General features: G+C 42.0%; 2 protein-coding genes and 1 long non-coding RNA gene across 7 annotated transcripts in view; 1 reads left to right on the top strand and 2 right to left on the bottom strand.

Annotated features, from left to right (window-relative positions):
• col18a1b (collagen type XVIII alpha 1 chain b) overlaps positions 1-14,657 on the top strand; it is a 72,534-nt gene extending 57,877 nt beyond the window's left edge. For all 4 annotated transcript variants that reach the window (XM_071330101.1, XM_071330099.1, XM_071330098.1 and 1 more), the window contains 15 exons: positions 6,266-6,319; positions 6,590-6,658; positions 6,827-6,892; positions 7,078-7,108; positions 7,219-7,272; positions 7,373-7,407; positions 7,516-7,638; positions 7,791-7,950; positions 9,120-9,184; positions 9,326-9,454; positions 9,563-9,595; positions 9,731-10,318; positions 10,446-10,643; positions 10,758-10,873; positions 11,060-14,657. In XM_071330101.1, the coding sequence (XP_071186202.1) occupies positions 6,266-6,319; positions 6,590-6,658; positions 6,827-6,892; positions 7,078-7,108; positions 7,219-7,272; positions 7,373-7,407; positions 7,516-7,638; positions 7,791-7,950; positions 9,120-9,184; positions 9,326-9,454; positions 9,563-9,595; positions 9,731-10,318; positions 10,446-10,643; positions 10,758-10,873; positions 11,060-11,273 (1,935 nt within the window). In that variant the 3' untranslated portion in view covers positions 11,274-14,657. The remainder of the gene's footprint in view (positions 1-6,265; positions 6,320-6,589; positions 6,659-6,826; positions 6,893-7,077; positions 7,109-7,218; positions 7,273-7,372; positions 7,408-7,515; positions 7,639-7,790; positions 7,951-9,119; positions 9,185-9,325; positions 9,455-9,562; positions 9,596-9,730; positions 10,319-10,445; positions 10,644-10,757; positions 10,874-11,059) is intronic.
• On the bottom strand, positions 7,733-9,331 carry LOC139532475 (uncharacterized). Its single transcript, XR_011666581.1, has 2 exons — positions 9,087-9,331; positions 7,733-8,045 (listed from the first exon to the last, which is right to left on the bottom strand). It is a non-coding gene; the product is annotated as an uncharacterized lncRNA (long non-coding RNA).
• A 546-nt stretch (positions 14,658-15,203) lies between the features above and the next one.
• Positions 15,204-25,972, bottom strand: slc19a1 (solute carrier family 19 member 1). 2 transcript variants are annotated; one of them, XM_071330102.1, is made up of 6 exons: positions 25,845-25,972; positions 24,327-24,995; positions 21,675-22,476; positions 20,547-20,739; positions 20,229-20,370; positions 15,204-20,114 (listed from the first exon to the last, which is right to left on the bottom strand). In XM_071330102.1, exons 2-6 carry the CDS (start codon positions 24,597-24,599, stop codon positions 19,911-19,913), a joined length of 1,614 nt encoding a protein of 537 aa, XP_071186203.1. In that variant the 5' UTR covers positions 24,600-24,995; positions 25,845-25,972; the 3' UTR covers positions 15,204-19,910. The 2 variants fall into 2 exon arrangements, with proteins under 2 accessions (XP_071186203.1, XP_071186204.1); XM_071330103.1 differs by having other exon boundaries at positions 24,327-25,894.

Below are 25,972 nucleotides of genomic sequence, written 5' to 3'. Positions count from 1 at the left end.
TCTCTGTCTCTATAGGGTCCAGCTGTTAGATTTATATTGTTCTCTGTCTCTATAGGGTCCAGCTGGTAGATTTATATTGTTCTCTGTCTCTATAGGGTCCCTATGGTAGATTTATATTGTTCTCTGTCTCTATAGGGTCCAGCTGGTAGATTTATATTGTTCTCTGTCACTATAGGGTCCAGCTGGTAGATTTATATTGTTCTCTGTCTCTATAGGGTCCAGCTGGTATATTTATATTGTTCTCTGTCTCTATAGGGTCCGGCTGGTAGATTTATATTGTTCTCTGTCTCTATAGGGTCCAGCTGGTATATTTATATTGTTCTCTGTCTCTATAGGGTCCCTATGGTAGATTTATATTGTTCTCTGTCACTATAGGGTCCAGCTGGTAGATTTATATTGTTCTCTCTCTCTATAGGGTCCTGCTGGTAGATTTATATTGTTCTCTGTCACTATAGGGTCCAGCTGGTAGATTTATATTGTTCTCTGTTTCTATAGGGTCCAGCTGGTATATTTATATTGTTCTCTGTCTCTATAGGGTCCAGCTGGTAGATTTATATTGTTCTCTGTCACTATAGGGTCCAGCTGGTAGATTTATATTGTTCTCTGTCTCTATAGGGTCCAGCTGGTAGATTTATATTGTTCTCTGTCACTATAGGGTCCAGCTGGTAGATGTATATTGTTCTCTGTCACTATAGGGTCCAGCTGGTAGATTTATATTGTTCTCTGTCACTATAGGGTCCAGCTGGTAGATTTATATTGTTCTCTGTCTCTATAGGGTCCAGCTGGTAGATTTATATTGTTCTCTGTCTCTATAGGGTCCAGCTGGTAGATGTATATTGTTCTCTGTCTCTATAGGGTCCAGCTGTTAGATTTATATTGTTCTCTGTCTCTATAGGGTCCAGCTGGTAGATTTATATTGTTCTCTGTCTCTATAGGGTCCAGCTGGTAGATTTATATTGTTCTCTGTCTCTATAGGGTCCAGCTGGTAGATTTATATTGTTCTCTGTCTCTATAGGGTCCCTATGGTAGATTTATATTGTTCTCTGTCACTATAGGGTCCAGCTGGTAGATTTATATTGTTCTCTGTCTCTATAGGGTCCAGCTGGTAGATTTATATTGTTCTCTGTCTCTATAGGGTCCAGCTGGTAGATGTATATTGTTCTGTCTCTATAGGGTCCATCTGGTAGATTTATATTGTTCTCTGTCACTATAGGGTCCATCTGGTAGATGTATATTGTTCTCTGTCTCTATAGGGTCCAGCTGGTAGATTTATATTGTTCTCTGTCACTATAGGGTCCAGCTGGTAGATTTATATTGTTCTCTGTCTCTATAGGGTCCAGCTGGTAGATTTATATTGTTCTCTGTCACTATAGGGTCCAGCTGGTAGATGTATATTGTTCTCTGTCACTATAGGGTCCAGCTGGTAGATTTATATTGTTCTCTGTCACTATAGGGTCCAGCTGGTAGATTTATATTGTTCTCTGTCTCTATAGGGTCCAGCTGGTAGATTTATATTGTTCTCTGTCTCTATAGGGTCCCTATGGTAGATTTATATTGTTCTCTGTCTCTATAGGGTCCATCTGGTAGATTTATATTGTTCTGTCTCTATAGGGTCCATCTGGTAGATTTATATTGTTCTCTGTCACTATAGGGTCCAGCTGGTAGATTTATATTGTTCTCTGTCTCTATAGGGTCCATCTGGTAGATTTATATTGTTCTGTCTCTATAGGGTCCATCTGGTAGATTTATATTGTTCTCTGTCACTATAGGGTCCAGCTGGTAGATTTATATTGTTCTCTGTCTCTATAGGGTCCAGCTGGTAGATGTATATTGTTCTCTGTCACTATAGGGTCCAGCTGGTAGATTTATATTGTTCTCTGTCTCTATAGGGTCCAGCTGGTAGATTTATATTGTTCTCTGTCACTATAGGGTCCAGCTGGTAGATTTATATTGTTCTCTGTCACTATAGGGTCCAGCTGGTAGATTTATATTGTTCTCTGTCTCTATAGGGTCCAGCTGGTAGATGTATATTGTTCTCTGTCTCTATAGGGTCCAGCTGTTAGATTTATATTGTTCTCTGTCTCTATAGGGTCCAGCTGGTAGATTTATATTGTTCTCTGTCTCTATAGGGTCCCTATGGTAGATTTATATTGTTCTCTGTCTCTATAGGGTCCAGCTGGTAGATTTATATTGTTCTCTGTCACTATAGGGTCCAGCTGGTAGATTTATATTGTTCTCTGTCTCTATAGGGTCCAGCTGGTATATTTATATTGTTCTCTGTCTCTATAGGGTCCTGCTGGTAGATTTATATTGTTCTCTGTCTCTATAGGGTCCAGCTGGTATATTTATATTGTTCTCTGTCTCTATAGGGTCCCTATGGTAGATTTATATTGTTCTCTGTCACTATAGGGTCCAGCTGGTAGATTTATATTGTTCTCTCTCTCTATAGGGTCCTGCTGGTAGATTTATATTGTTCTCTGTCACTATAGGGTCCAGCTGGTAGATTTATATTGTTCTCTGTCTCTATAGGGTCCAGCTGGTATATTTATATTGTTCTCTGTCTCTATAGGGTCCAGCTGGTAGATTTATATTGTTCTCTGTCACTATAGGGTCCAGCTGGTAGATTTATATTGTTCTCTGTCTCTATAGGGTCCAGCTGGTAGATTTATATTGTTCTCTGTCACTATAGGGTCCAGCTGGTAGATGTATATTGTTCTCTGTCACTATAGGGTCCAGCTGGTAGATTTATATTGTTCTCTGTCACTATAGGGTCCAGCTGGTAGATTTATATTGTTCTCTGTCTCTATAGGGTCCAGCTGGTAGATTTATATTGTTCTCTGTCTCTATAGGGTCCCTATGGTAGATTTATATTGTTCTCTGTCTCTATAGGGTCCATCTGGTAGATTTATATTGTTCTGTCTCTATAGGGTCCATCTGGTAGATTTATATTGTTCTCTGTCACTATAGGGTCCAGCTGGTAGATTTATATTGTTCTCTGTCTCTATAGGGTCCATCTGGTAGATTTATATTGTTCTCTGTCACTATAGGGTCCAGCTGGTAGATTTATATTGTTCTCTGTCTCTATAGGGTCCATCTGGTAGATTTATATTGTTCTGTCTCTATAGGGTCCATCTGGTAGATTTATATTGTTCTCTGTCACTATAGGGTCCAGCTGGTAGATTTATATTGTTCTCTGTCTCTATAGGGTCCAGCTGGTAGATGTATATTGTTCTCTGTCACTATAGGGTCCAGCTGGTAGATTTATATTGTTCTCTGTCTCTATAGGGTCCAGCTGGTAGATTTATATTGTTCTCTGTCACTATAGGGTCCAGCTGGTAGATTTATATTGTTCTCTGTCACTATAGGGTCCAGCTGGTAGATTTATATTGTTCTCTGTCTCTATAGGGTCCAGCTGGTAGATTTATATTGTTCTCTGTCTCTATAGGGTCCAGCTGGTAGATGTATATTGTTCTGTCTCTATAGGGTCCAGCTGGTAGATTTATATTGTTCTCTGTCTCTATAGGGTCCAGCTGGTAGATTTATATTGTTCTCTGTCTCTATAGGGTCCAGCTGGTAGATGTATATTGTTCTGTCTCTATAGGGTCCATCTGGTAGATTTATATTGTTCTCTGTCACTATAGGGTCCATATGGTAGATGTATATTGTTCTCTGTCTCTATAGGGTCCCTATGGTAGATTTATATTGTTCTCTGTCACTATAGGGTCCATCTGGTAGATTTATATTGTTCTCTGTCTCTATAGGGTCCATCTAGTAGATTTATATTGTTCTCTGTCTCTATAGGGTCCAGCTGGTATATTTATATTGTTCTCTGTCTCTATAGGGTCCTGCTGGTAGATCTATATTGTTCTCTGTCACTATAGGGTCCATCTGGTAGATTTATATTGTTCTCTGTCACTATAGGGTCCCTATGGTAGATTTATATTGTTCTCTGTCTCTATAGGGTCCCTATGGTAGATTTATATTGTTCTCTGTCACTATAGGGTCCATCTGGTAGATTTATATTGTTCTCTGTCACTATAGGGTCCATCTGGTAGATTTATATTGTTCTCTGTCACTATAGGGTCCATCTGGTAGATTTATATTGTTCTCTGTCTCTATAGGGTCCAGCTGGTAGATTTATATTGTTCTGTCTCTATAGGGTCCCTATGGTAGATTTATATTGTTCTCTGTCTCTATAGGGTCCAGCTGGTATATTTATATTGTTCTCTGTCTCTATAGGGTCCTGCTGGTAGATTTATATTGTTCTCTGTCACTATAGGGTCCATCTGGTAGATTTATATTGTTCTCTCACTATAGGGTCCCTATGGTAGATTTATATTGTTATCTGTCTCTATAGGGTCCCTATGGTAGATTTATATTGTTCTCTGTCACTATAGGGTCCCTATGGTAGATTTATATTGTTCTCTGTCACTATAGGGTCCAGCTGGTAGATTTATATTGTTCTGTCACTATAGGGTCCATCTGGTAGATTTATATTGTTCTCTGTCTCTATAGGGTCCTGCTGGTAGATTTATATTGTTCTCTGTCACTATAGGGTCCATCTAGTAGATTTATATTGTTCTCTGTCTCTATAGGGTCCATCTGGTAGATTTATATTGTTCTCTGTCACTATAGGGTCCATCTGGTAGATTTATATTGTTCTCTGTCACTATAGGGTCCCTATGGTAGAGTTATATTGTTCTCTGTCACTATAGGGTCCAGCTGGTAGATTTATATTGTTCTCTGTCTCTATAGGGTCCATCTGGTAGATTTATATTGTTCTCTGTCTCTATAGGGTCCAGCTGGTAGATTTATATTGTTCTGTCTCTATAGGGTCCAGCTGGTAGATTTATATTGTTCTGTCTCTATAGGGTCCAGCTGGTATATTTATATTGTTCTCTGTCTCTATAGGGTCCTGCTGGTAGATTTATATTGTTCTGTCACTATAGGGTCCAGCTGGTAGATTTATATTGTTCTCTGTCTCTATAGGGTCCAGCTGGTAGATTTATATTGTTCTCTGTCTCTATAGGGTCCAGCTGGTAGATGTATATTGTTCTCTGTCACTATAGGGTCCAGCTGGTAGATTTATATTGTTCTCTGTCTCTATAGGGTCCAGCTGGTAGATTTATATTGTTCTCTGTCTCTATAGGGTCCAGCTGGTAGATTTATATTGTTCTCTGTCTCTATAGGGTCCAGCTGGTAGATTTATATTGTTCTGTCTCTATAGGGTCCAGCTGTTAGATTTATATTGTTCTCTGTCTCTATAGGGTCCAGCTGGTAGATTTATATTGTTCTCTGTCTCTATAGGGTCCTGCTGGTAGATTTATATTGTTCTCTGTCTCTATAGGGTCCAGCTGGTAGATTTATATTGTTCTCTGTCTCTATAGGGTCCAGCTGGTATATTTATATTGTTCTCTGTCACTATAGGGTCCATCTGGTATATTTATATTGTTCTCTGTCTCTATAGGGTCCATCTGGTAGATGTATATTGTTCTCTGTCTCTATAGGGTCCAGCTGGTAGATTTATATTGTTCTCTGTCACTATAGGGTCCATCTGGTATATTTATATTGTTCTCTGTCTCTATAGGGTCCATCTGGTAGATGTATATTGTTCTCTGTCTCTATAGGGTCCAGCTGGTAGATTTATATTGTTCTCTGTCTCTATAGGGTCCAGCTGTTAGATTTATATTGTTCTCTGTCTCTATAGGGTCCAGCTGGTAGATTTATATTGTTCTCTGTCTCTATAGGGTCCAGCTGGTAGATTTATATTGTTCTGTCTCTATAGGGTCCATCTGGTAGATTTATATTGTTCTCTGTCACTATAGGGTCCATCTGGTATATTTATATTGTTCTCTGTCTCTATAGGGTCCATCTGGTATATTTATATTGTTCTCTGTCTCTATAGGGTCCTGCTGGTAGATTTATATTGTTCTCTGTCTCTATAGGGTCCATCTGGTAGATTTATATTGTTCTCTGTCACTATAGGGTCCATCTGGTAGATTTATATTGTTCTCTGTCACTATAGGGTCCAGCTGGTAGATTTATATTGTTCTCTGTCTCTATAGGGTCCTGCTGGTAGATTTATATTGTTCTCTGTCTCTATAGGGTCCATCTGGTAGATTTATATTGTTCTCTGTCTCTATAGGGTCCTGCTGGTAGATTTATATTGTTCTCTGTCTCTATAGGGTCCTGCTGGTAGATTTATATTGTTCTCTGTCTCTATAGGGTCCAGCTGGTAGATTTATATTGTTCTCGCTCTCTATAGGGTCCCTATGGTCCAGCTGGTCTAAAGGGAGATATAGGCATGCCAGGTAGACCGGTAAGTATCTCTGTTCAGCTATCAGCCAAGTGGTGGTCCTCTGTAGCTCAGTTGGTAAAGCTGCCACTGCCAAGACAGTGAGTTTGATTCCCAGGACCACCCATATGTAAAAATATATGCACACATGACTGTAAGTCGCTTTGAATAAAAGTGTCTGCTAAATGGCACTGAAGTGTGACTTAGAAAGAATCCAAGTGTGCTATTTCCCATTCAGTATTAACAAACTGGTGATGTACTGCTGCTGGATCTAAACCAGTGTGTTGGTTACAGGGTCGTCCTGGGTTGAATGGTGTCAAAGGAGAGAGGGGGGATTCAGCTGGAGGGACTGGAGGATATGGAGTAAGTACGACACCGCTGGTTGGTGATTGATGGGATTCATACATGTAAGACTGTTGGGATGCAACCCAGAGGTCAGCATGTCAAATCATTCATAAAAGCAGTGGTGTGGTTAGACCGTCATGACCCAGACAGGGCATCAGTTTAACCCAGATTGATCCATGTTTTTAGGGTCCTCCAGGACCACCTGGCCCACCCGGACCCCCCGGGCCAGCAGTACCTCTGGACAGGTTCAATGTGAGTAGATGTCTGATCCAGTATTGTATCTTTCCCAGACGTTTGGTGTTGTGATAGTTATATGCTGTAGTCAGTCAGGTTGTTAAAACCCACAGAGTCACTAATGTGGGTTAACAAATTGATCTGGTCTCTTTCCAAGGTACAGTAGTGTAACTCTTCTCCCCTTTGTTCTGTTTCACACTCAGAGGTATGATGATGTCTCACGGTTATATCCTGGTAAGTCAACTCATTCTCATTGGCCAGTCTTGCACCATGACACAAAACGTTACATGTAAAACGATGTCATGTGTTCGCTTACATGTTGGCCTTTTTCCTCCACTCATCAGACTCCAAAGGAGAGAAAGGTGATCGTGGAGTACCAGGAATACCTGGGGTACCAGGTACAGTAAAACCAGCTAGTTAGTACACCTAAGGGCAGCGGTAGTAAATAACACATGAGATTGAGCTGATTGAACTCACGTTCTATCGTCTCCACTCTAGGTCTCACGTCCAACTTTGACATCTACACCTTCAAGGTAAGTGACGTAACTAGAAAAGGCGATCTACACTCACAACCCGCCATGCGTCTGTATGTGTTTGACGTGAGGTCAAATGACGTGGTGTGTGTGTGTGTGTCCCTGCAGAAGGAGATGACGGGAGAGAGAGGAGACTCGGGGATGAAGGGGGAGAAGGGCGAGCCAGCCGGAGGATATTATGGTGGCGGTTACAGTGGACAGGGTGGTCAACCTGGACCTCCAGGACTTCCAGTAAGAATAACCACTGAACAACAACAGCCATTTTATTTTACTGCATTCTCCACGTTTTATCAGTGCCTTGCAACAAAAGACATGTAGAATGGAGTTCAATCAGAAAGTTTTAATGAGCAAGACAAATATCTATCTAATCTATCGATCTCCAGGGGCCAAAGGGAGAGTCCATCATCGGTCCTTCAGGGCCCCAGGGCCCTCCAGGTAACCCAGGAACAGGGTACGAAGGCAGGCAAGGGAACCCAGGCCCACCGGGGCCCCCCGGACCTTCAGGATCATCCTCTTCACCTGGAGCCTACAGGCCAACACAGAGTGAGGCGTACTCTCTCGCACACTCATACATACATACAGTACATAGGCAGAAACAACTTTCTGGTGACATGAAGTGCAGTAGCGCCTTGGTTAACCTCTCTGGGGCACGTGGGACGCAATCGTCCCACCGGCCAATAGTCAGAGAAAATACAGCGCGCCAAATTCAAATAAAATGATATAAAAATCTAACTTTCATTAAATCACACATGTAAGATACCAAATTAAAGCTACACTCGTTGTGAATCCAGCCAACATGTCAGATTTCAAAAAGGCTTTTCGGCGAAAGCATAAGATGCTATTATCTGATGATAGCACAACAGTAAACAAAGAGAGTAGCATAATTCAACACTGCAAGCACGACACAAAACGCAGAAATAAAATATAAATCATGCCTTACCTTTGACGAAATTATTTTGTTGGCACTCCAATATGTCCCATAAACATCACAAATGGTCCTTTTGTTCGATTAATTCCGTCGATAGATAAACAAAAGGTCAATTTATTTGGACCGTTTCATCCAGAAAAACACAGCTTCCAACCTTCACCATGCCACTACAAAATATATCAAAAGTTACATGTAAACTTTACCAAAACATTTCAAACTACTTTTGTAATACAACGTTAGGTATTTTTAAACGTTAATAATCGATCAATTTGAAGACGGGATGATCTGTGTTCAATACAAAAAGAAAACAAACTGACGCAACTTTTTTCGTAATGTGCCTCTCAAAAAATTAACTTCATGTGACCCTCATTTACGATAGCCCTACTTCTTCATTACACAAAGGCATAACCTCAACCGATTTCCAAGGACTGGTGACATCCAGTGGAAGCGGTAGGAACTGCAAGCAAGTCCATTAGAAATCTGGTGTCTCTAAGAAAACTCATTGAAAAGACAGTGACATCAAAAAATATATATTCTGAATGGTTTGTCCTCAGGGTTTTGCCTGCTACATAAGTTCTGTTATTCTCACAGACATGATTCAAACAGTTTTAGAAACTTCAGAGTGTTTTCTATCCAAATCTACTAATAATATGCATATCTTATATTCTGGGGATGAGTAGCAGGCAGTTGAATTTTGGCATGCTATTTATCCAAAAGTGAAAATGCTGCCCCCTGCCCACAAGAAGTTAACAGCTTCAATGAATGTGATCTTTTTACATCTCAGCCATCAGCATCCCTGGACCTCCGGGCCCTCCTGGCCCACCTGGAACTGATGGACACTCCTCTGGGGTGAGTCTGTTAACCCCTCCATTCCTAGTGTAGGGTCTAGGAGGTTAGGGCCTGTTTCTGGACGGGGCATCACTGTGATGATTTATACACCACTTCCAGGATGTGGCATCTTTTAGCTCCTTGTCGTCCACATTTGAACAGGTGATGGTGCTGAGGTCATATGACACGATGACAGCCACGGCCAGACGACAGGCAGAGGGGACGCTGGTGTATCTGGTCGACCAAACAGACTTTTACATCAGAGTACGAGATGGCTTCCGGCAAATCCAGGTGCAGTGTTTACCAGTGTAATGAATGCAAGCCACTATATTTATAAAATACAACACCTTCATCCTTTGTTAATGTTTACATGATTAACTTGGAAGTTTTACCTTTCAGCTTGGACCATACATAGCTTTACCCCCTGACCAGGTAAGTTGTTGGAAATGTGCACTTGAGAAATGCTGACAATACACTATTGTGACAGTGAGGGAATCACTTAATGAAGTTATTAATCACATTAGTGAATCTTATTGACATGATTTCTCTGTCTGTATCCATCTGCAGGGTAATGAGGTAGCAGCTGTCGACCCTCCTCCAGTGGTCTACTACCAGCCAGATCATCCCTCCAACACGGCCACAGAGCAACCCCCCAGACAGCTAGACCCCCACCAGCCACAGCCTGAGGGACAACACCCTACTTACCCCGACCCACGTTACCCGACTCACCCGGATCCACGCTACCCAGCCCAGCCGGATCCACGCTACCCAGCCCAGCCGGATCCACGCTACCCAGACCAGCCGCATCCACGCTACCCAGACCAGCCGGATCCACGCTACCCAGCCCAGCCGGATCCACGCTACCCAGACCAGCCGGATCCACGCTACCCAGCCCAGCCGGATCCACGCTACCCAGCCCAGCCAGATCCACGCTACCCCTCACATTCAGACCCCAGATACCCCTCACACACTGATCCACGGTACCCCAGTTATACAGACCGCCAGCACAACCCTGACCCTGTTCAGCCGGTCCAGCCCCAGCCAGCCCCTGTCCCACAGAACCCGGTTTACTCAGACACCCGCTACCCTGTAACCCCACAACGCAGACCCAGACCCCCTGAGACCCCCAGCCACCAACACACGTCAGGCCCAAGCGTGAGTAGCCAGTGATTTAAATGTCATAAATGTAACCTAAAAACATGCCACTGCTGAAATACTTCTGATCGTGGATGTGATGGGAAGCACGTTTTTAAAAGCAGACTTTTCTTCTTTCCTTCTGCAGATTCACCTGGTCGCCCTGAACGCCCCCCAGGGGGGTAACATGCGGGGTATCAGAGGGGCAGACTTCCTGTGCTTCAAACAGGCTCGGGCCATCGGGCTGAAGGGAACCTTCCGGGCTTTCCTCTCCTCCAAGCTCCAGGACCTTTACAGCATCGTCCGCAAGTCAGACAGAGACCGCATGCCCATCGTCAACCTAAAGGTACTGTCGGCTAAGACTGAGATGCATTTTCAGATTCAGAATCCCAGTATCATTCCATATCATTTAAGTAATTGGCAGCAACTGTCCCTAACCATTTGTCTGTCCCCTCTATAGGACGAGGTCCTGTTTGACAGTTGGGAGGCCATCTTCAGTGACTCAGAGGGCAGAGTGAAGGACAATGTACCCATCTACTCCTTCGATGGCAAAGACATTTTCACAGACGGCACATGGTGATAAACTACACTTCTACATATCACTCACAATACACAAAATATCAAAACCTCTCTTTTTACCACATCCATAAGGAGGCATTGATAAGTTATATAAAGTTAACAGCTGAGAAAGTGAATGGAAGCAAAGATATGATGATTCATCCCTTCATCTCATTCTCTCCCTTATTCCCTCTCCTCACCCAGGCCAGACAAGATGATATGGCACGGTTCGACCAGCAGGGGGCACGGCCAGGTGGATAACTACTGTGAGACGTGGCGTATAGGGGAGCAGGCACTGACGGGCATGGCCTCCTCTCTACAGGGGGGCCAGCTCCTCCAACAGAGAACCAGCAGCTGTCACAGCTCCTACGCCGTGCTCTGCATCGAGAACAGCTACATCGAACAGTTCAAGAGATAGGACTGACCGACCAAACGCACACACACACTACAGCCAGATCAAGAGATAAGCCTAATGAAACACACACACAAACACATCAGCCAATCCAGGAGGCCTAACAAAACGTACGTACCAGTGGAGGCTGGTGACTTAGAAAATGTATGAGGATGGTAGACCCAGGGTATAGGCGCGGAACGCACGGAGACAACAAAGTGTGTTTCAAAAATCGTCAAAGAATAATTATTTTAACCTAAAGCATTTAATAAAGACATTTATAGTACACTATTATGGGGAATGGGAATGAGAGGGCTACTTACACAGTGTTGGAAAGGGACCACAGCAGTGATTGTATGAGGCATGAGTTGAGGTGTTCAGCGGCTTGACCGGTGCAGAACAGGATTTGCCTGGAAAGACAAACAATAACACAACACACTACACAGTTAGACAAAAGAGCTCAGAATGAGTTAGTCCAAGCAAAGAGTAATAATCATTGATGTGTAATAATGTGATTGTGTATGTGATTGACTCTTCATACAGTAATGAGAGAAAATTGATAGGGGGACTCACAGAGCTTCATGAGCGGGCACATGAGACGTGGCTTCAGTTCATGTCAGGAGAGAGTTGACAATGGTAGTGGAGTGGAGTGGTCATCACCTCTTAATCAGGGAACAGGAGGGGACTTAGCTGTAAATACAAATAGCAGATACATTCCATTACAGCTGCGCCATCATAGGTTTGGACAACAGGTTTCTCTATGAAGTTAAACTCAGACATCTCAAAATTCATTAAGTCAAACACAGACTGGGCATCTCGCCCACTTGACACATCAAAGTAGCCCAAGACACGTTCCTGAATAAAGACCTGATCATACACATAACTGACCATAACTGACAACTGCAAGCAGACTGGTGGCACCGTAGGTCCCAGAGCAGTGGGGAAATTTTTACCCCTTGGGGCCTGGAGTTTTTCCTTATATGTTAACCTAACTAGGAAAACTCTGGACCCTATAAGGTATGCCAGTGATGAATTAGTTGTAAAAAGGTTTTATATGGGCTATGATGGGACCAGTTTTCCCTAATCAGGTCACATGTTGTTTTTAAACTCCTGGCCCTGGGGGGATGAAACCCCTGTCAAACTGCAGCTACCTTACACCTGTTCATATGAATGATTTTTAGACTAGATTAGTAGGGGGATTTCCTCTACCCAGACAACTGGGCTGAGCTTGCTTTATGCATGTTTGCATCATGTAGGCCTATGCAACTGTAGGCCTTATAAAACATTTACTCACATCTATCATCCCTATTATGTTGATTAATTCCAGTTAATAAGCCTAGCCAGCCCAGTTTTGAATATAAACTAAATTTGATCACATTCACATTTTCTCCTGACACACAAATGGACTATAAATACATAACATTACCAATCAGTTTACCCGGGCCAGATAGGATGCATAGGCTATATGCAGCTGCTCTTATTAGGAGCCTACAGTTGATCAGACTGAAATATAGTCTCGTTTTCATCCCATACAGCATGTCCGATTTCTAGCGTTTGGTGTAGCCTAGGCTGCTGCAACATTTATGTCATGAGTTTTTGCTTGTGTCTGTCCAGAGTGATTGTGTTATCATCTTTGCTAAATAAATACCGGAGGAAAGTGGAAAGCTTACTTGAGCGCGCTGTCAACCTCTCTCTTTAATCGAAATGTTTATGGATGATGCAATGAAGCTATCAGATCATTCTGAATTGTTTTCGACACCCTAGAAAAGACAGTCGAAAGTTCGATATGTTCAGCAAGTAAAGCATCGTAACGAGCAATTACCTCTGCAAGCTCCGTGTAGTTGCCCTTGTTGGCGGGAACTTTCCCTCTCGTCATGTCCTCTTATCGATGCAGTTTTTTCCCAGAAGCTTGAATGTGATGTCGGCATTTATATGCTCCCTGCTTTTGGTTGGCCGTTTAGCTGAACGATCGATGTTCTTCAGGTCACTGTACCCACCTTTCGACCAAGGCTCAGACTTTCCCAAAAGCAGGCAAGGCCAGCAATACAGGTAGCTTGATAAAAGGCTCCCTGTTACCAGCTTTACTTTTGATACCAGTTGGTATTGAACGCCCTCACCTTTTCATCTTTCTTCATGAAACTGATCTCAGGCAGAGGTCGACCCTCCCTTTTCCATGTACCCCAGAGAATGAAAGGGGTTCTTCAACAAAGTCCACAAACTGCACACTCACGCCGGTAGATAGCCTCGCTAACTTCAGTAGCTAGCTAACTTTTCAAAATGTTAAATCAATTGCACTAACTGGACACAAAAATTAAGTTCTAAAACCAAGAAAACTATTTATAATATACCTCGTCTCCTGTCATTTGAAAAAAACAAAATGCCTAACTATCACTGTTCACTCTTAATCTCTATCCAACAATGTCACAAAGCTTCTCAACACATAGTAAAAAAAAAAAAAAAAGTCCATAATGCTCTGTGGCACAATCCCAATACAACACACTAGGTTTGTTCTCTGATCCTCAAAGCTTTGATCGTTTGGAGGACTTCCCCCGGAAGTGGTCATAATTACCATGTCTATGGAAGGGGGTGAGGCCTACGAGCCTCCTAGGTTTTGTATTGAAGTCAATGTAGCCAGAGGAGGATGGAAGCTAGCTGTCCTCCGGCTACACCATGGTGCTACCCCAGACAGTGCTGTTGAATTTACTGTAGATCATTGCAAAACAATGTATTTTAATCAATTATTGTGACATATGAATATATTTAGTATAGTTAATATCTAAAAAGTATAACTTGAATGTTTCTAATGTTTACATTTTTATGACATTTCACTGAGGATGGTCCTCCCCTTCCTCCTCTGAGGAGCCTCCACTGGTACGTACACACACAATGGTGCTTTGTATATAACAGCTACATTCCCCTTCTCCAATACACTCAGTCCAGCTGGCCAAATAGGACCACATGTCCATAATATGGGGTTGATCAAGAACAGCGACAACCAGGCTAAGAGATGGACCCCCCTAAGCCTCAATCCACCCCCCTTTATACACTGATTGCAGCTGACCAAACAGCCCACCACGACCCCCTGCACATACGTCTAAATCACTGTTCTGTAAACACCTCAACACTGCAGTTTTCAGTAGAGTTTGTATTCATTCCACTTCTCCTTTCACTGTCCACTTCAGAAAGCCATGTTCATTGGGGGTTAGAGGACAGACTATCACAATGTACATTTATTTTTTTGTGGTCTTACCCTCAAAAGCATAATACCTGCATTGTAGAAAGTCTATAGCCTTTTAACAGTTTGCCCTAGAATCAAACCACACCACAGACCACACAGGAGACTATTTCTGTTCTCTATGAGTCCAACAAGCTAATTGTTGCAGTATTGTACATTAAATGTTTATTATCCAATGTTGTAATTTTTTTATTCACTTTACTTTTTTGTTGTAATCAGTACATATAATCAGTTTTTGAAGCACTATAACATTGTCGTAAATGTTGGACGGTTTTATTTTGCTAGCGGACATCAAAGGGAACAGGATATTTTAAACGTTTTGATAACAAAGGGAGTATTTATTTTGCGATTAACATTTTTTAAAGTAGTTTTAACATTAACACTTTTCAGTAATGGACTCCATGGATCTATGTAGTGACAGGAATAGATGAGTCTGGGCCAAGAATCATGACATTTTGTATCAAAAATCGAATTACTATGTTTTTGTTTTGCAATGTCCTTTTGCGTTTCAAAATCCTCAAAAGTGCTCTTAAGTGTTTTTCATGTCTATGCACTGTCATAGAAATTAAATAAAGCTTTTTATCCAAAATCCAAAGACGAAAGCATTGCAGCTCACTGAATTAACCGGTGTATGACACTGACGAGGAGTTTCCTGAGGTGACATGTACTGTGCCATCTCTCTCAATGTCATCAACGTTTATTGCAAACAAACAAATGCTACATTGTTTTTCCAAACTGATTTATTTGTAAATCAAAAATAAAATGTTGACATAAGTCTGTTTTTTTACAGCAACAAAATAGGTTCACAGTCATTCACCCAAAGTGTATATTCGGCATTGATTGAAGTCAGTGTGACAATAATAAACATGAACAATTCTGACAGTTAACGTTACAAATCTTATCCTATACTGATATCCAATACTGAACTCGTTGGCTAGTATAATGCACGGCATATAGACCATTAGGTGCAATTAATCTGATACCTTTGTATTTGTTTGAGGCCATATGACCATGTAAAAATCATTGTATACTCTACAACCTCATCACTATAGGCTGAAACCTACCTTAAGATATGACCTTTTAAATCAATTAGAGAATAGTGCAAAGTTCAAGTTGCGTATCTCGTGTTCCGGACCCATTGTACATGTGTTCTCAAGTTAAGTGCTTGTATTGTTCACGCACATCTTTTATCCACCCTACATGTAATTAATAGGCACTCAACTACTATAGTCTATATTCTGACATGATTTCTCAGTTTTGTATGCGTTTTGGTAAAATGGTCCTAAGATTACTCAAGGGGACAGGAATTCAGCAAACCACTTCCTATGCACAGCAATTAAATTAAAGGCAACTTCAATAAAAATAAAAAAGGGTAGGTGTAATCTGCATTTATGGGCGTACTTTGAGTATGGTATAAACACACTTAGAATGTAAAGGGTACACCAGACATGAGTTCCTAGAGTTGTCAGATTCCAAAGAATAAACATATAGGCCTAAAAGATATTTACATTTTTTCAACTTCATTTTGCATTTTATTTCCTCAGTGCCAAACATTTAAGAAAACCCAATTTCACTCTTACGCACACAGATAAATAAATTGTTCCATTAAAACAGTAGTTCCCAAACTGGGATGGGATGCAGAAAAGAGAACAGACCTATACATTTTTCAATAATAGCCTATAATCTTTGAGAATTTACAATCAACAAAATAAAAACTAGACAATCAGGCCCCCACCGATGTTGTTTGTGCATAAGAACACCAGCCATGTCAAAATGCACAGAATTGTATGAAATTTGCTTAAAAGCAAACAAAATCTCAGCTCCATGGCAAAATCCACAGAATTGCAGGAAATTGTTTTTAAAATTGCAAAAATGTTATTTCAGCTCAATGGCAGGATGTGGAATTGCTTTGAAACTGCAAAATAGTGTATCCGCTGCCAAGATCATATTTTGTATTTATGCTTTGGTCTGTGTATGTTTTTTTTACCACTCAACCCTTATGGTGGGTCGAGACTCAAGACAGCTCAATTGGTGGGTCACGAAGCAAAAACGTTTGAGAACCCCTGCATTAAAACAATACAAAATAGCTAATTCTAAAATTCTGGAAAATAACATGCAGAATAAAGGTCTGCCAGCTCATAGCTAAATCCTCAAACTCATTTGCAGTACTTCATAACAACTATACTCCAGTTTACACATTCACAATCATGTGGGATTCCTATTAGAAAAGATGACAATGAGCGTATGATTAGCACTGCTGGGGGAGAAAAGACAAATCTGCATGAAAACATTTAAACAAAAATAGGGGAGAGTGGGGTAAGTTGAGCCAAAGAGGTAAATTGAGCCACCCTTGTTTCTAGGAAACTATACACAAAATGTTATAATTTGACCAAATATCTAGGAAGAGGGTCATCATTTCATGGAGTCTGAAGGAAGAAGCCATATGGAAAAAGTTAAGTAAAAAAATATATATAAAAAATAAAAGATTTTCACCAAGTCAAATTAATTTCTGTTATAGAGGTTTCATGATGCTTGTATCTAAAACAAAGTAGATAATTTAAAGATTATTCTATACATCAGCATGAAAGAGCCTTATTGTATCTGTGTGTTCTAATATAATCAAAATGTTTGCCTTGGGGTAAAAGTTGAGCCAATGGCAAGTTGAGCAAATTGAAGTGTTTTCTTCCCAGGCATAATGCAAGGCATTATCGCTGGGATATGAGGTAACAGGGCCTGGCCAATGTTAAAAATATATATATAAAGTACAAAGTGTTTGTTAGGAGTTAAGCCTGTGTTAAAATGTGCTAAATTATTAAAAAGAAAACAAAGCAATTGTTTTTTTTAAGGTATTGGTAATATTTCATTCAGTAGAGACATTTCTATGCAGCTTAATTTACCCTATTCTGCGGCTCAATTTACCCTATACCCGGGGTAAGTTGTCCCAAGAGACCACTTTTTTCCCCAGACAAACTAAGTTTTCAAAACTAAAGTTCACATTAATTCTGATTAATTCCAGGGATACACAACATCCTGAAATATATGTAGATATCTTTGTTAGAAAGAATACTATATATCTTGGAGTGATGCTGAACGTAAAAAATGGTTCAACTTACACCACCCTCCCATAAGCAAAACTATACACAAAATGGTAGCTAAAACACTTCCTGACAAGGTGCATTGAATTACTCACTGGCAGCAAGCATAACTTGTTCTCAACTGGCCTACCTGGTTAAATAAAGGTGAAATAAAAAAAGTCCACTGATATTTAGTTTGAAGGCCCTAAAACAATTGACATCTGCTTTGTTCACAAGCAATCGCTGATTAAACCTAAGACAATGGGAGTGTAGTGAACATACACACAAAGGGCTTCATTTAGAAAATCTTTTCACACTTTTCAAAGAAAAATCTTCAGGAAGATTCAGCAGCCCAAAAATGCTTCCTGTCACGTGTCTGCTTAATCTAAAGCAATGCTAATGTGATCACATAGTAATCATGATCCTGTGGGGCACACACCTCTCTCACTGGAGGACTACTATACAGCTAACAATATATACACAGATTCAAAAATATGGTTTTCGCTAATTAATACAATTGCAGCAATTGTCAAGAATTCCTAATGATCGCAACAGTGAATCATTTGCTGAATATAACAGGCTATTGTTCCATCAGTAGAAGTAGTCCAGTAGAATTAGTAAGACTGTTTCTGTAGATCATTTCATATTGGTCCCCTCTACTTGAGATTATTATTTTCTCAGTCAGTTATGAAAATAAATGTGCTTCAACATTATCAGGGAACATATGATTACTCTGTATTTGGAAAACTGTGAACATAATCACCAGTGGATAACACCATTTGGGATGTTTCTGGGATAAGAAGAGCAAAGCAGCCACTACATAGTACACAGTCTCTCTGAGAACATTAGGCTGACAACTAGGCCCAAACTCTGACTATTAAAAACAAAACACTGTTTCGAGTGTGAAGTAGGGATTGGTCTAAAGCCGAAAAAGGAAATTCTTTAAATTGAGCTACTACAGTAGCTATATGCTGGTCTATTGTACTTCGAAACAATGTTGAGGCAGGTTGCTTAGGATGCAAACCTTCTCAAACAGCCTAATTCATTCTCTAAGAGGTGCTCCCACAATAATGTGATTTGTACCGCATACGAGGTCATGTAATGCTACTTACAAGCAGTGGTGTAAAGTACTTAAAAATACTTACGTACTACTTAAGAACTATCTGTACTTTACTATTTATATTTTTGACAACTTTTACTCCACTACATTCCTAAAGAAAATAATGTACTTTTTACTCCATACATTTTCCGACACCCAAAAGTACTCGTTACATTTTGAATGCTTAGCAGGACAGAAAAATGGTCCAATTCACACACTTATCAAGAGAACAACCCTGGTCATCCCTACTGCCTCTGATCCGGCGGACTCACTAAACACAAGTGCTTAATTTGTAAATGATGTCTCAGTGTTGAAGTTTCCCCCTGGCTACTGATTAATAAAAAAAATGTATTGTGCCATCTGGTTTACTTAATAAGTCATTTGAAATCATTTATACTCTTACTTTTTAATACTTAAGTTTATTTAAAAACAAATACTTTTAGACTTTTACTTGAGTCATTTTCTATGAAGGTATCTTTACTTTTAATCAAGTATGACAATTGGGTACTTTTCCCACCGCTGCTTACAAGACCATTAGGCTTGATCGAGTGAGCTTTTTTTATCTTGTAGTAATATAGGTGGGCCCTGCCTGTAATTCTTTAAACATTGAGAGAAAAAATATGTATTCCATAATAACATCCTTTTGGTGAACTGAATACACGTTGGATATAATGGATAAGGCACTAAGGGCTGAGAACAGTGACTGTTCACTAATACTGGTAAACTACACTCCACCAACACATCCAATGAAGTGTCATGAGGTCTCGACTCACCTCTAAGTCTCATCTGTCCTTGTGCAGCGTGTGGAAACCGTAGCGAGAGATTCCCAGACCGTTTAGACCACTCAATGTCAGTGTAGGGGGTTTAGGTGTTGATGTAAAGATGACACAATGTTCAAGGGATAGTTGAGGATTTTGGCAACGAGACCCTCTATCTACTTCCCCACAGTCAGATGAACTCATGGATACAATTTTTGTCTCTGTATCCAGTATGAAGGGAGTTAGAGGTAGTTTCGCGAGCCAATGCCAACTAGCGTTAGCTAGCGCAATGACTGGAAGTCTACAGGAACAACTTGCATGCTAGCTGTTCCGATAGACTTCCAGTCATTACGCTAACGGCAGTTAGCATTTTGGCTAACGCTAGTTAGCAAATTCCTTCAAACTGCATGCAGATACATAAAAATGGTATCCACGAGTTAATCTGACTCTGGAGAAGTAGATAAAGGGCTTCATTGCCAACATTCCGGAATATCCCTTTCAGGCCTTCACGTTGTTCCCATTGGACAGAGGTTCCGTCTCCGCGGGGTTTGATGGTACGGAACATAGCTCAGTGGGCGTGGCCTGGTCGGTGTCCCCTCCCCCTCCAGCCGATTGGTTCCTGTAGTGGCGAATGATGACCCAGGCAGCACAGCCCAGGTAGATAACCGTCAGCAAGGCAAAGTAGAAGAAGTAGACCAGGAACTATTGGAGAACAGAACAGCACTCATTAAAAAACATATGGTGTTCCCATATGGGTGACGTCAGCTTGCAGGAAGTCGTCTGAGCGTGGTCGTAATCAGAGTGTGTGTGACTGACCTGGGAGTGCACGTCTAGTCCCAGACCCTTCTTGTCAGAGACGATGAGGGTGATGATGGTCTTCAGAATGGTCGCCAGGAAAGTGTTGACCCCAAACACCAGGGCACACAGCTCCTTGGTGAGCGACGAGGCGATCTGGAAACTACAAACACCACAACAGGATAGTCAGCAGATTAAATGTACAGCCTAAAGTAAGAAAGACGTGACAGTTCTATGACAATGCATTCATATACTGCACACATCTGAACATCAAAATCCTCAAAATCCCATTATATGTATACAACGACGTTAAATAAAAGTAGACCTAAAGAAACGTACATGGCGATAGGCACGAGGAACTGGTAGAAACCCTTGAAGAGGGAGTAGGCCACATAGCAGACCCAGATGTTGCTGGTGGTCCCCATGAGGAGCAGCAGGCCAGCCTGCAGAGCCGTGATGACACCGATCACCAGCTCAGACCACACGTTCCAACGGATCTTCACGAAGCCTGCTGCAAACGACGTGATCGCACCTGGGACAGAGTTAACGAGGTGAAGTTAGTCGAAGAAGATAAGCTGACTAAGTTAATGACTGAGTAGGTGATTAAGGCTTGGGGGAACTTCATTTAATAAATGCTGTGTGTGTGTGTGGACTCAGGGTCACAGTTTGACGACATCATATCAAGGCAAACAGAGGGGATTGCTGGTTCGTAAGCCTTTGTTATTATTATGCATCAATAAAATAATTATACCAAATGACTATGGGGAGCAGCACATTGTCTGGCGTCATCTCCCTGTGATCAACATCTAAACCACCGTCATCTTCCACCACCTTTCAACAGAACGTGACTGTTTAGTCTTCTGTTGTCTCACCACATTCTGCTTCATGGGAATTCCTCTTTCTAGATTGATGGGCTTTGTATGTCTCCTGTCCTTGTCAACTGTTTAGGTCATGTAACTTCAGTCATAATTAAATCATTGGAGAGGGGTCAGTCTAAAACAGGGTTTCCCAACTCCAGTCCCCCCCCAACAGTGTACATTTTTGTTGTGGCCCCAAACAAGCACACCTGATTCTACTTGTCAACTATTCATCAACTATTGAATCAGGCGCGTTAGCCTGGGGCTACAACAACGTGTGTTGTTGGGGGTACTGGAGAACTGGAGATGGGAAACCCTGGTCTAAGACAAACTTATTGACCTGACGTCACGTGATGCCGGAGAACTCATTTGACTGAGAAAACATGTACCTTGAAGCATGTTGCCATGGTGGTCTCACTACTACCTCTGCCAACTGCTGTAGGGGTGTTAATATTTTGTAGGAATCATTGACTTGGACAACACAGGCTCCTACCCTGTCAGACAGTAAAGTCCCAGGTGAATACTACACATTGGTTATTAAAACACTTGTATACCTGGCTTTGGAGGGCCTTTGTACCCAGACTTAAACCTAGGGAAATGGATCCCTCACCCAGTAGTGTGGAGACAGCCTCCACCCCTCCGTTGTAGACGTGTTTGTTCTCCGTGGCGGGGTACACCTTGTTCCACAGGACATGGACGTACAACAGCACCAGGTAGTAGCCAGCGGAGTTGAACACCCACCACAGGCTCCACAGTCTCAGGCTGGGCCTCCGCGGCACGTTCCTCAGCTCCTTCAGCATCTGAATAAACACAGAGTCCCTCCAGGAGGAACCAGAGCTGAGAGGAGCCAGGGAGGGGGTATCACCTGAACCCAAGCCCGCTTCGCCCTGCTTCATCCTGGCCAGCTCTGACTGGGCGGCAGCCTGCTCCTGGAGGTTCCTCTGGGCAGCGTGGTGGGCCCTGTTGAAGAACAGGGACCTCTTGGGCCAGGGCAGGCAGCAGGAGAGCACCAAGCCGAAGGACACCAAGGCCAAGGAGACAGCACTGAGCGTGGCGAAGGAGAGCCTGCCCACGGATATCAGCACCTGGCCCAGCACCGAGCTGGCAAACACCCCCATGAGGACGCAAGAGCGCGAGTAGCTGGCCACGCGTTGGTAGAGCTCTGGGGTGACCAGGGAGAAGATATAGGAGGAGTAAGCCACGCGTGCTGCCATGGTGATGCCGTAGAAGAACTCCATGAACTGCATCTCTAAGAGGGAGGAGCCCAGGAGGAGGAGCAGCCAGATGGCCACGTGGCTGAGGCTGGAGAGGACCAGGACGGGCTTGTAACGCAGGACGTCTGTCAGGAGGAAGACTGGCACCAGCACCACCATGTAGGAGTAGGACAGGATCGGGTTGATCTCATTGGTCACCTGGAGGAAGAGAATGGCAGGTATGAGAGGGGGAGACCACATAGAAGAGACAGAGGGCTACATGGAATCTAATTCTCCTTGTAAAAAGTTGTTATAGCTGAAGGCTATATAAAATGTGCCGGTAGGTGTTCTCAAATTGCATATTTAGGCTAGTTTCCTGTGAGTCCTCGAACACTGACAAATGCACATGCCTCATATGCTGTTCAGAATAACCTTGTCGCTGTGCTGACACCTTTTGCCAATGCAACAACGTTAATCCCCCTCTACAGGAAATGAGGGGAGCAAAAACCTTCACTGATCCCCTTCATTTGAACTAAAGCTACATTGTATGCAAGGACACCTTCCAATGAGTCTGCAGACGTCAGGCCATTAGGTTCATTAGTTGATACTGAGCCAGACAAGCCTATAGTAACCAATCAGAAAAAGAGACTGACCTAATTTGTAGGAATGTGAACTTTGACCATACCGAGGAGGGGTTACTGCACTCACACTGTGATAGCCTTATTACAGTCCAGTGGGTTCCATGACTAAGGAACACTGGAAAATAATAAACTGGCACTTTTTTTTCAATTACTATAGGATTGAGCAGTTGTAGTTCAAGCTCCTAGTATAAATTCAGATGGAACTCGTGTCAGCTGATATAGCTTATATCAGGGTTGTCATTCTACGTGTCATACAAGGCTATAGCCTCCAGCGCAGGACATTGCCTTTCATATCCCTCAAAATCAATTGGGCCTCAGGTTGAACTGACATGCCCTGGCCTTTAAATATATATATATATCATTTTCTTTTTACATTTAACCTTTATTTAACTAGGCAAGTCAGTTAAATAAAGGTTAAATACATACTTTTTTTTATTCAGTAGAAGACCGATAGCAATAGTTGACACGACTAACAATATACTTGTTTACTAAGCAAGAGTGAAGATAAGTTTCTCGATCCTTCCTACTAGTGCTCCAAAATTATTGAACTCACATCGTAATCAAAATATTGACGTGCAATATCCATATCGCAAGATCCATATCGCATGCAATATTTTGAAACGTGTAATGGACGTTATTAATAGTTTCCGCCATTTTTTTCTCCTCTTGCGGCTGCTTCCCACCAAGCAGTGCAGTTCCTCCTCCTTGCTGTTAAATTCACTGTAAGTTTGCATGCTATTCTGTTAGGTCAATGCAGTCAACCAATCGTTCCAAACAAGAACAATGCCGCTTTCCACTTTGGTTCTTAATAGCGATGGGGGACAAAATTTAAACAGTTACATATCGGGATATTATTTGTGACTGTATATCATACCACTGACAATATCGCCCCCCCAAAAATTGCACTGTTCTCCATCTTCTATTTAAACAGGGAGCCAATTTGTTTTCAGCACTTTTATTTCCATGACTGATCAAAATTCATTTTCTCATGGCTCTCTCTCGTTCCTCTGCAGCAGACAAATGGTGAGCAATATGTTTGGAACATCGAATCGCAATGAAATCACAGTATCGTATCGGCACCTAGGTATCGTGATAATATTGTAGCGTGAGGTCCCTGGCAATTCCCAGCCCTACTTCGTAATATAAGTTATTCCATTTCTATGATTCCAACAGTTCACCCTAGTATTTTGATCTTTAACATCAAATCGCAACATTTGGTAAGAATTCTTTTTTTTCTCAACTCGATTATTTACCCACATCGTGCAGCCCTACCTCCTACACATCTACCCACCCTTAAAAACTGTGGTTAACTTAAGACACACACACACGGATAGTTGCACACACACACTACACACATTGCACTCTCATGCAAAACACAGCACACCAACATTCCAAACTGTTATAGGGGGATGACTGTGCATCACTGACCTGTTCCCTGGTGAAGTTCTTCTCCATGCTGAGCAGGTTTGGTGTTATAAAGGGCTCCCCAGGCTTCAGCTGCACCATAAACCCATAGAAACACAGGAACACCACCGACATCTCCCAGGTCCGGGCTGTCTTGGTCTGGCCGTCTGAGGAGTCCTCGGGTGGGGGAAGAGCCATCTCAGGGTCAGGCTCTCCAGGGGCGTTCTCCTTCAGGTCCAGTTCAGCCTCTTCCTCCACAGCCCTATCCCCACTCACCATAGCGTCTTTGTCCACCATGGTAGTGGCCTGACAGTGGACACTGGAGTCCCAAGTCTACCTCTGACTGTATCAAACGACTAAGTGGTATTGCTATAGTGAAGAGGCTTGCTATACGAATTTTCATAGAAACCAGAGAGTAGGGCCTAAACCTCCAATTCAGATGTTCTAAGCAGACAATGAGTAGAGATTCCTGTTAGCACTCCTCCCTTACAAGTTCCACAAAGGATCCAGTGTTAAACATTACAGAGGGGGTGAGAGAGAAACCTTTCACAATGACGAACATGGAGTTAAAGTGCTACCTGCAGCCATTTTCATACTGTATGTATGAGAGAATGTCAACCTTTGCTCCATTCCAAGGATTAACAATGATTGAAAGCAAGCTAGTTTACAGCTGGACTTATGGTCATTGTGAACCTGTAAAATACAAGAATGTTTGCAAATAGTCATTTAAAGTTTGTTTTCTGACAGAGTGCTGTATTCTTCATTATTTTGTGGGATGGTGCTCAACCAAACTCCCTATGTCCAAAGCTGTCCTTTCCCGGGCAGGGACATCAAATCACACGTATTCTAGTAACAACCATGGTAAACAACAACCCTAACAGATCGGAGCTGTCAGGTCACGAGTATTATTTGGGTGCAGTCAGTGTATTATAATTGTGTTGTTCTCTCTTGGACTGATTTATTAACTTAGGGTTGACACACTCCAAAAATAGATTCACAACGAACGACTTTTGTAACGTCTACCTCTTGACCAGCTATTGCATTTCAGTTTACCATAGTTAAATAGCTTTGTAATTGCAATGCTGCATGCATGTGAGACCAGACATAGTTACTTTAAAACGTTTTCGCTAAAACAGGGGTGCAACTTCTGCACGCATGGCTGGCACGAGCCATATTCAATGTTAGCTAACTAGTTACGTTAGCTAACCAGATTCCAGTCTGGCATACCTAACGTCAGTTAGCTAAAGGTAGCTAAGCTTGTCTGGAAGAGGTAGCTGAGCTTATTTTGATAAGCCCCTTGTTAGTGAACAATGTCAGAGAGCTAGCTACAGCTAACATCAACTAGCCTAGACAATTTAGCTAACTGTCTACAGTAGCTGACATTATCTAGTTAATGTCAGCTCCATCATGCGAGTTAATATTATCTTATTGCAGGGAACATTGGTGAACTTGTTATCTAGCTGAAGTTGACACCAATAATTGGGTTTTAAACAATGTACATACAACTTTATAAATTGACAAGGAAAGTAGGTAAAAACCTACCTCTAAATTCTTCCCCGACTGAACTCGTGTGCGCGCTGTTGTTCAATGAATGCATTTCAGAGCAACCGAGTCTGTGAGATTTTGCAAAGGAACTATGGGGGCTGTAGTTTCTGTTGATTGACCGGAGA

This window comes from Salvelinus alpinus, chromosome 10 (genome assembly GCF_045679555.1).
Source record: "Salvelinus alpinus chromosome 10, SLU_Salpinus.1, whole genome shotgun sequence".
In the NCBI taxonomy this organism is placed as follows: domain Eukaryota; kingdom Metazoa; phylum Chordata; class Actinopteri; order Salmoniformes; family Salmonidae; genus Salvelinus; species Salvelinus alpinus.
Note: the sequence above shows the minus strand (reverse complement) of the source record. Positions and strands in the feature narration are given on the sequence as shown.

Coding starts and splice junctions, on each gene's coding strand:
- slc19a1 (XM_071330102.1), bottom strand. CDS start 24,599: ATGGTGGACAAAGACGCTATGGTGAGTGGGGATAGGGCTGTGGAGGAA. Junction 22,477..24,326: donor AGAACTTCACCAGGGAACAG/GTCAGTGATGCA, acceptor CTCTTCCTCCAG/GTGACCAATGAGATCAACCC. Junction 20,740..21,674: donor GGCTGTCTCCACACTACTGG/GTGAGGGATCCA, acceptor ACTCTGTCCCAG/GTGCGATCACGTCGTTTGCA.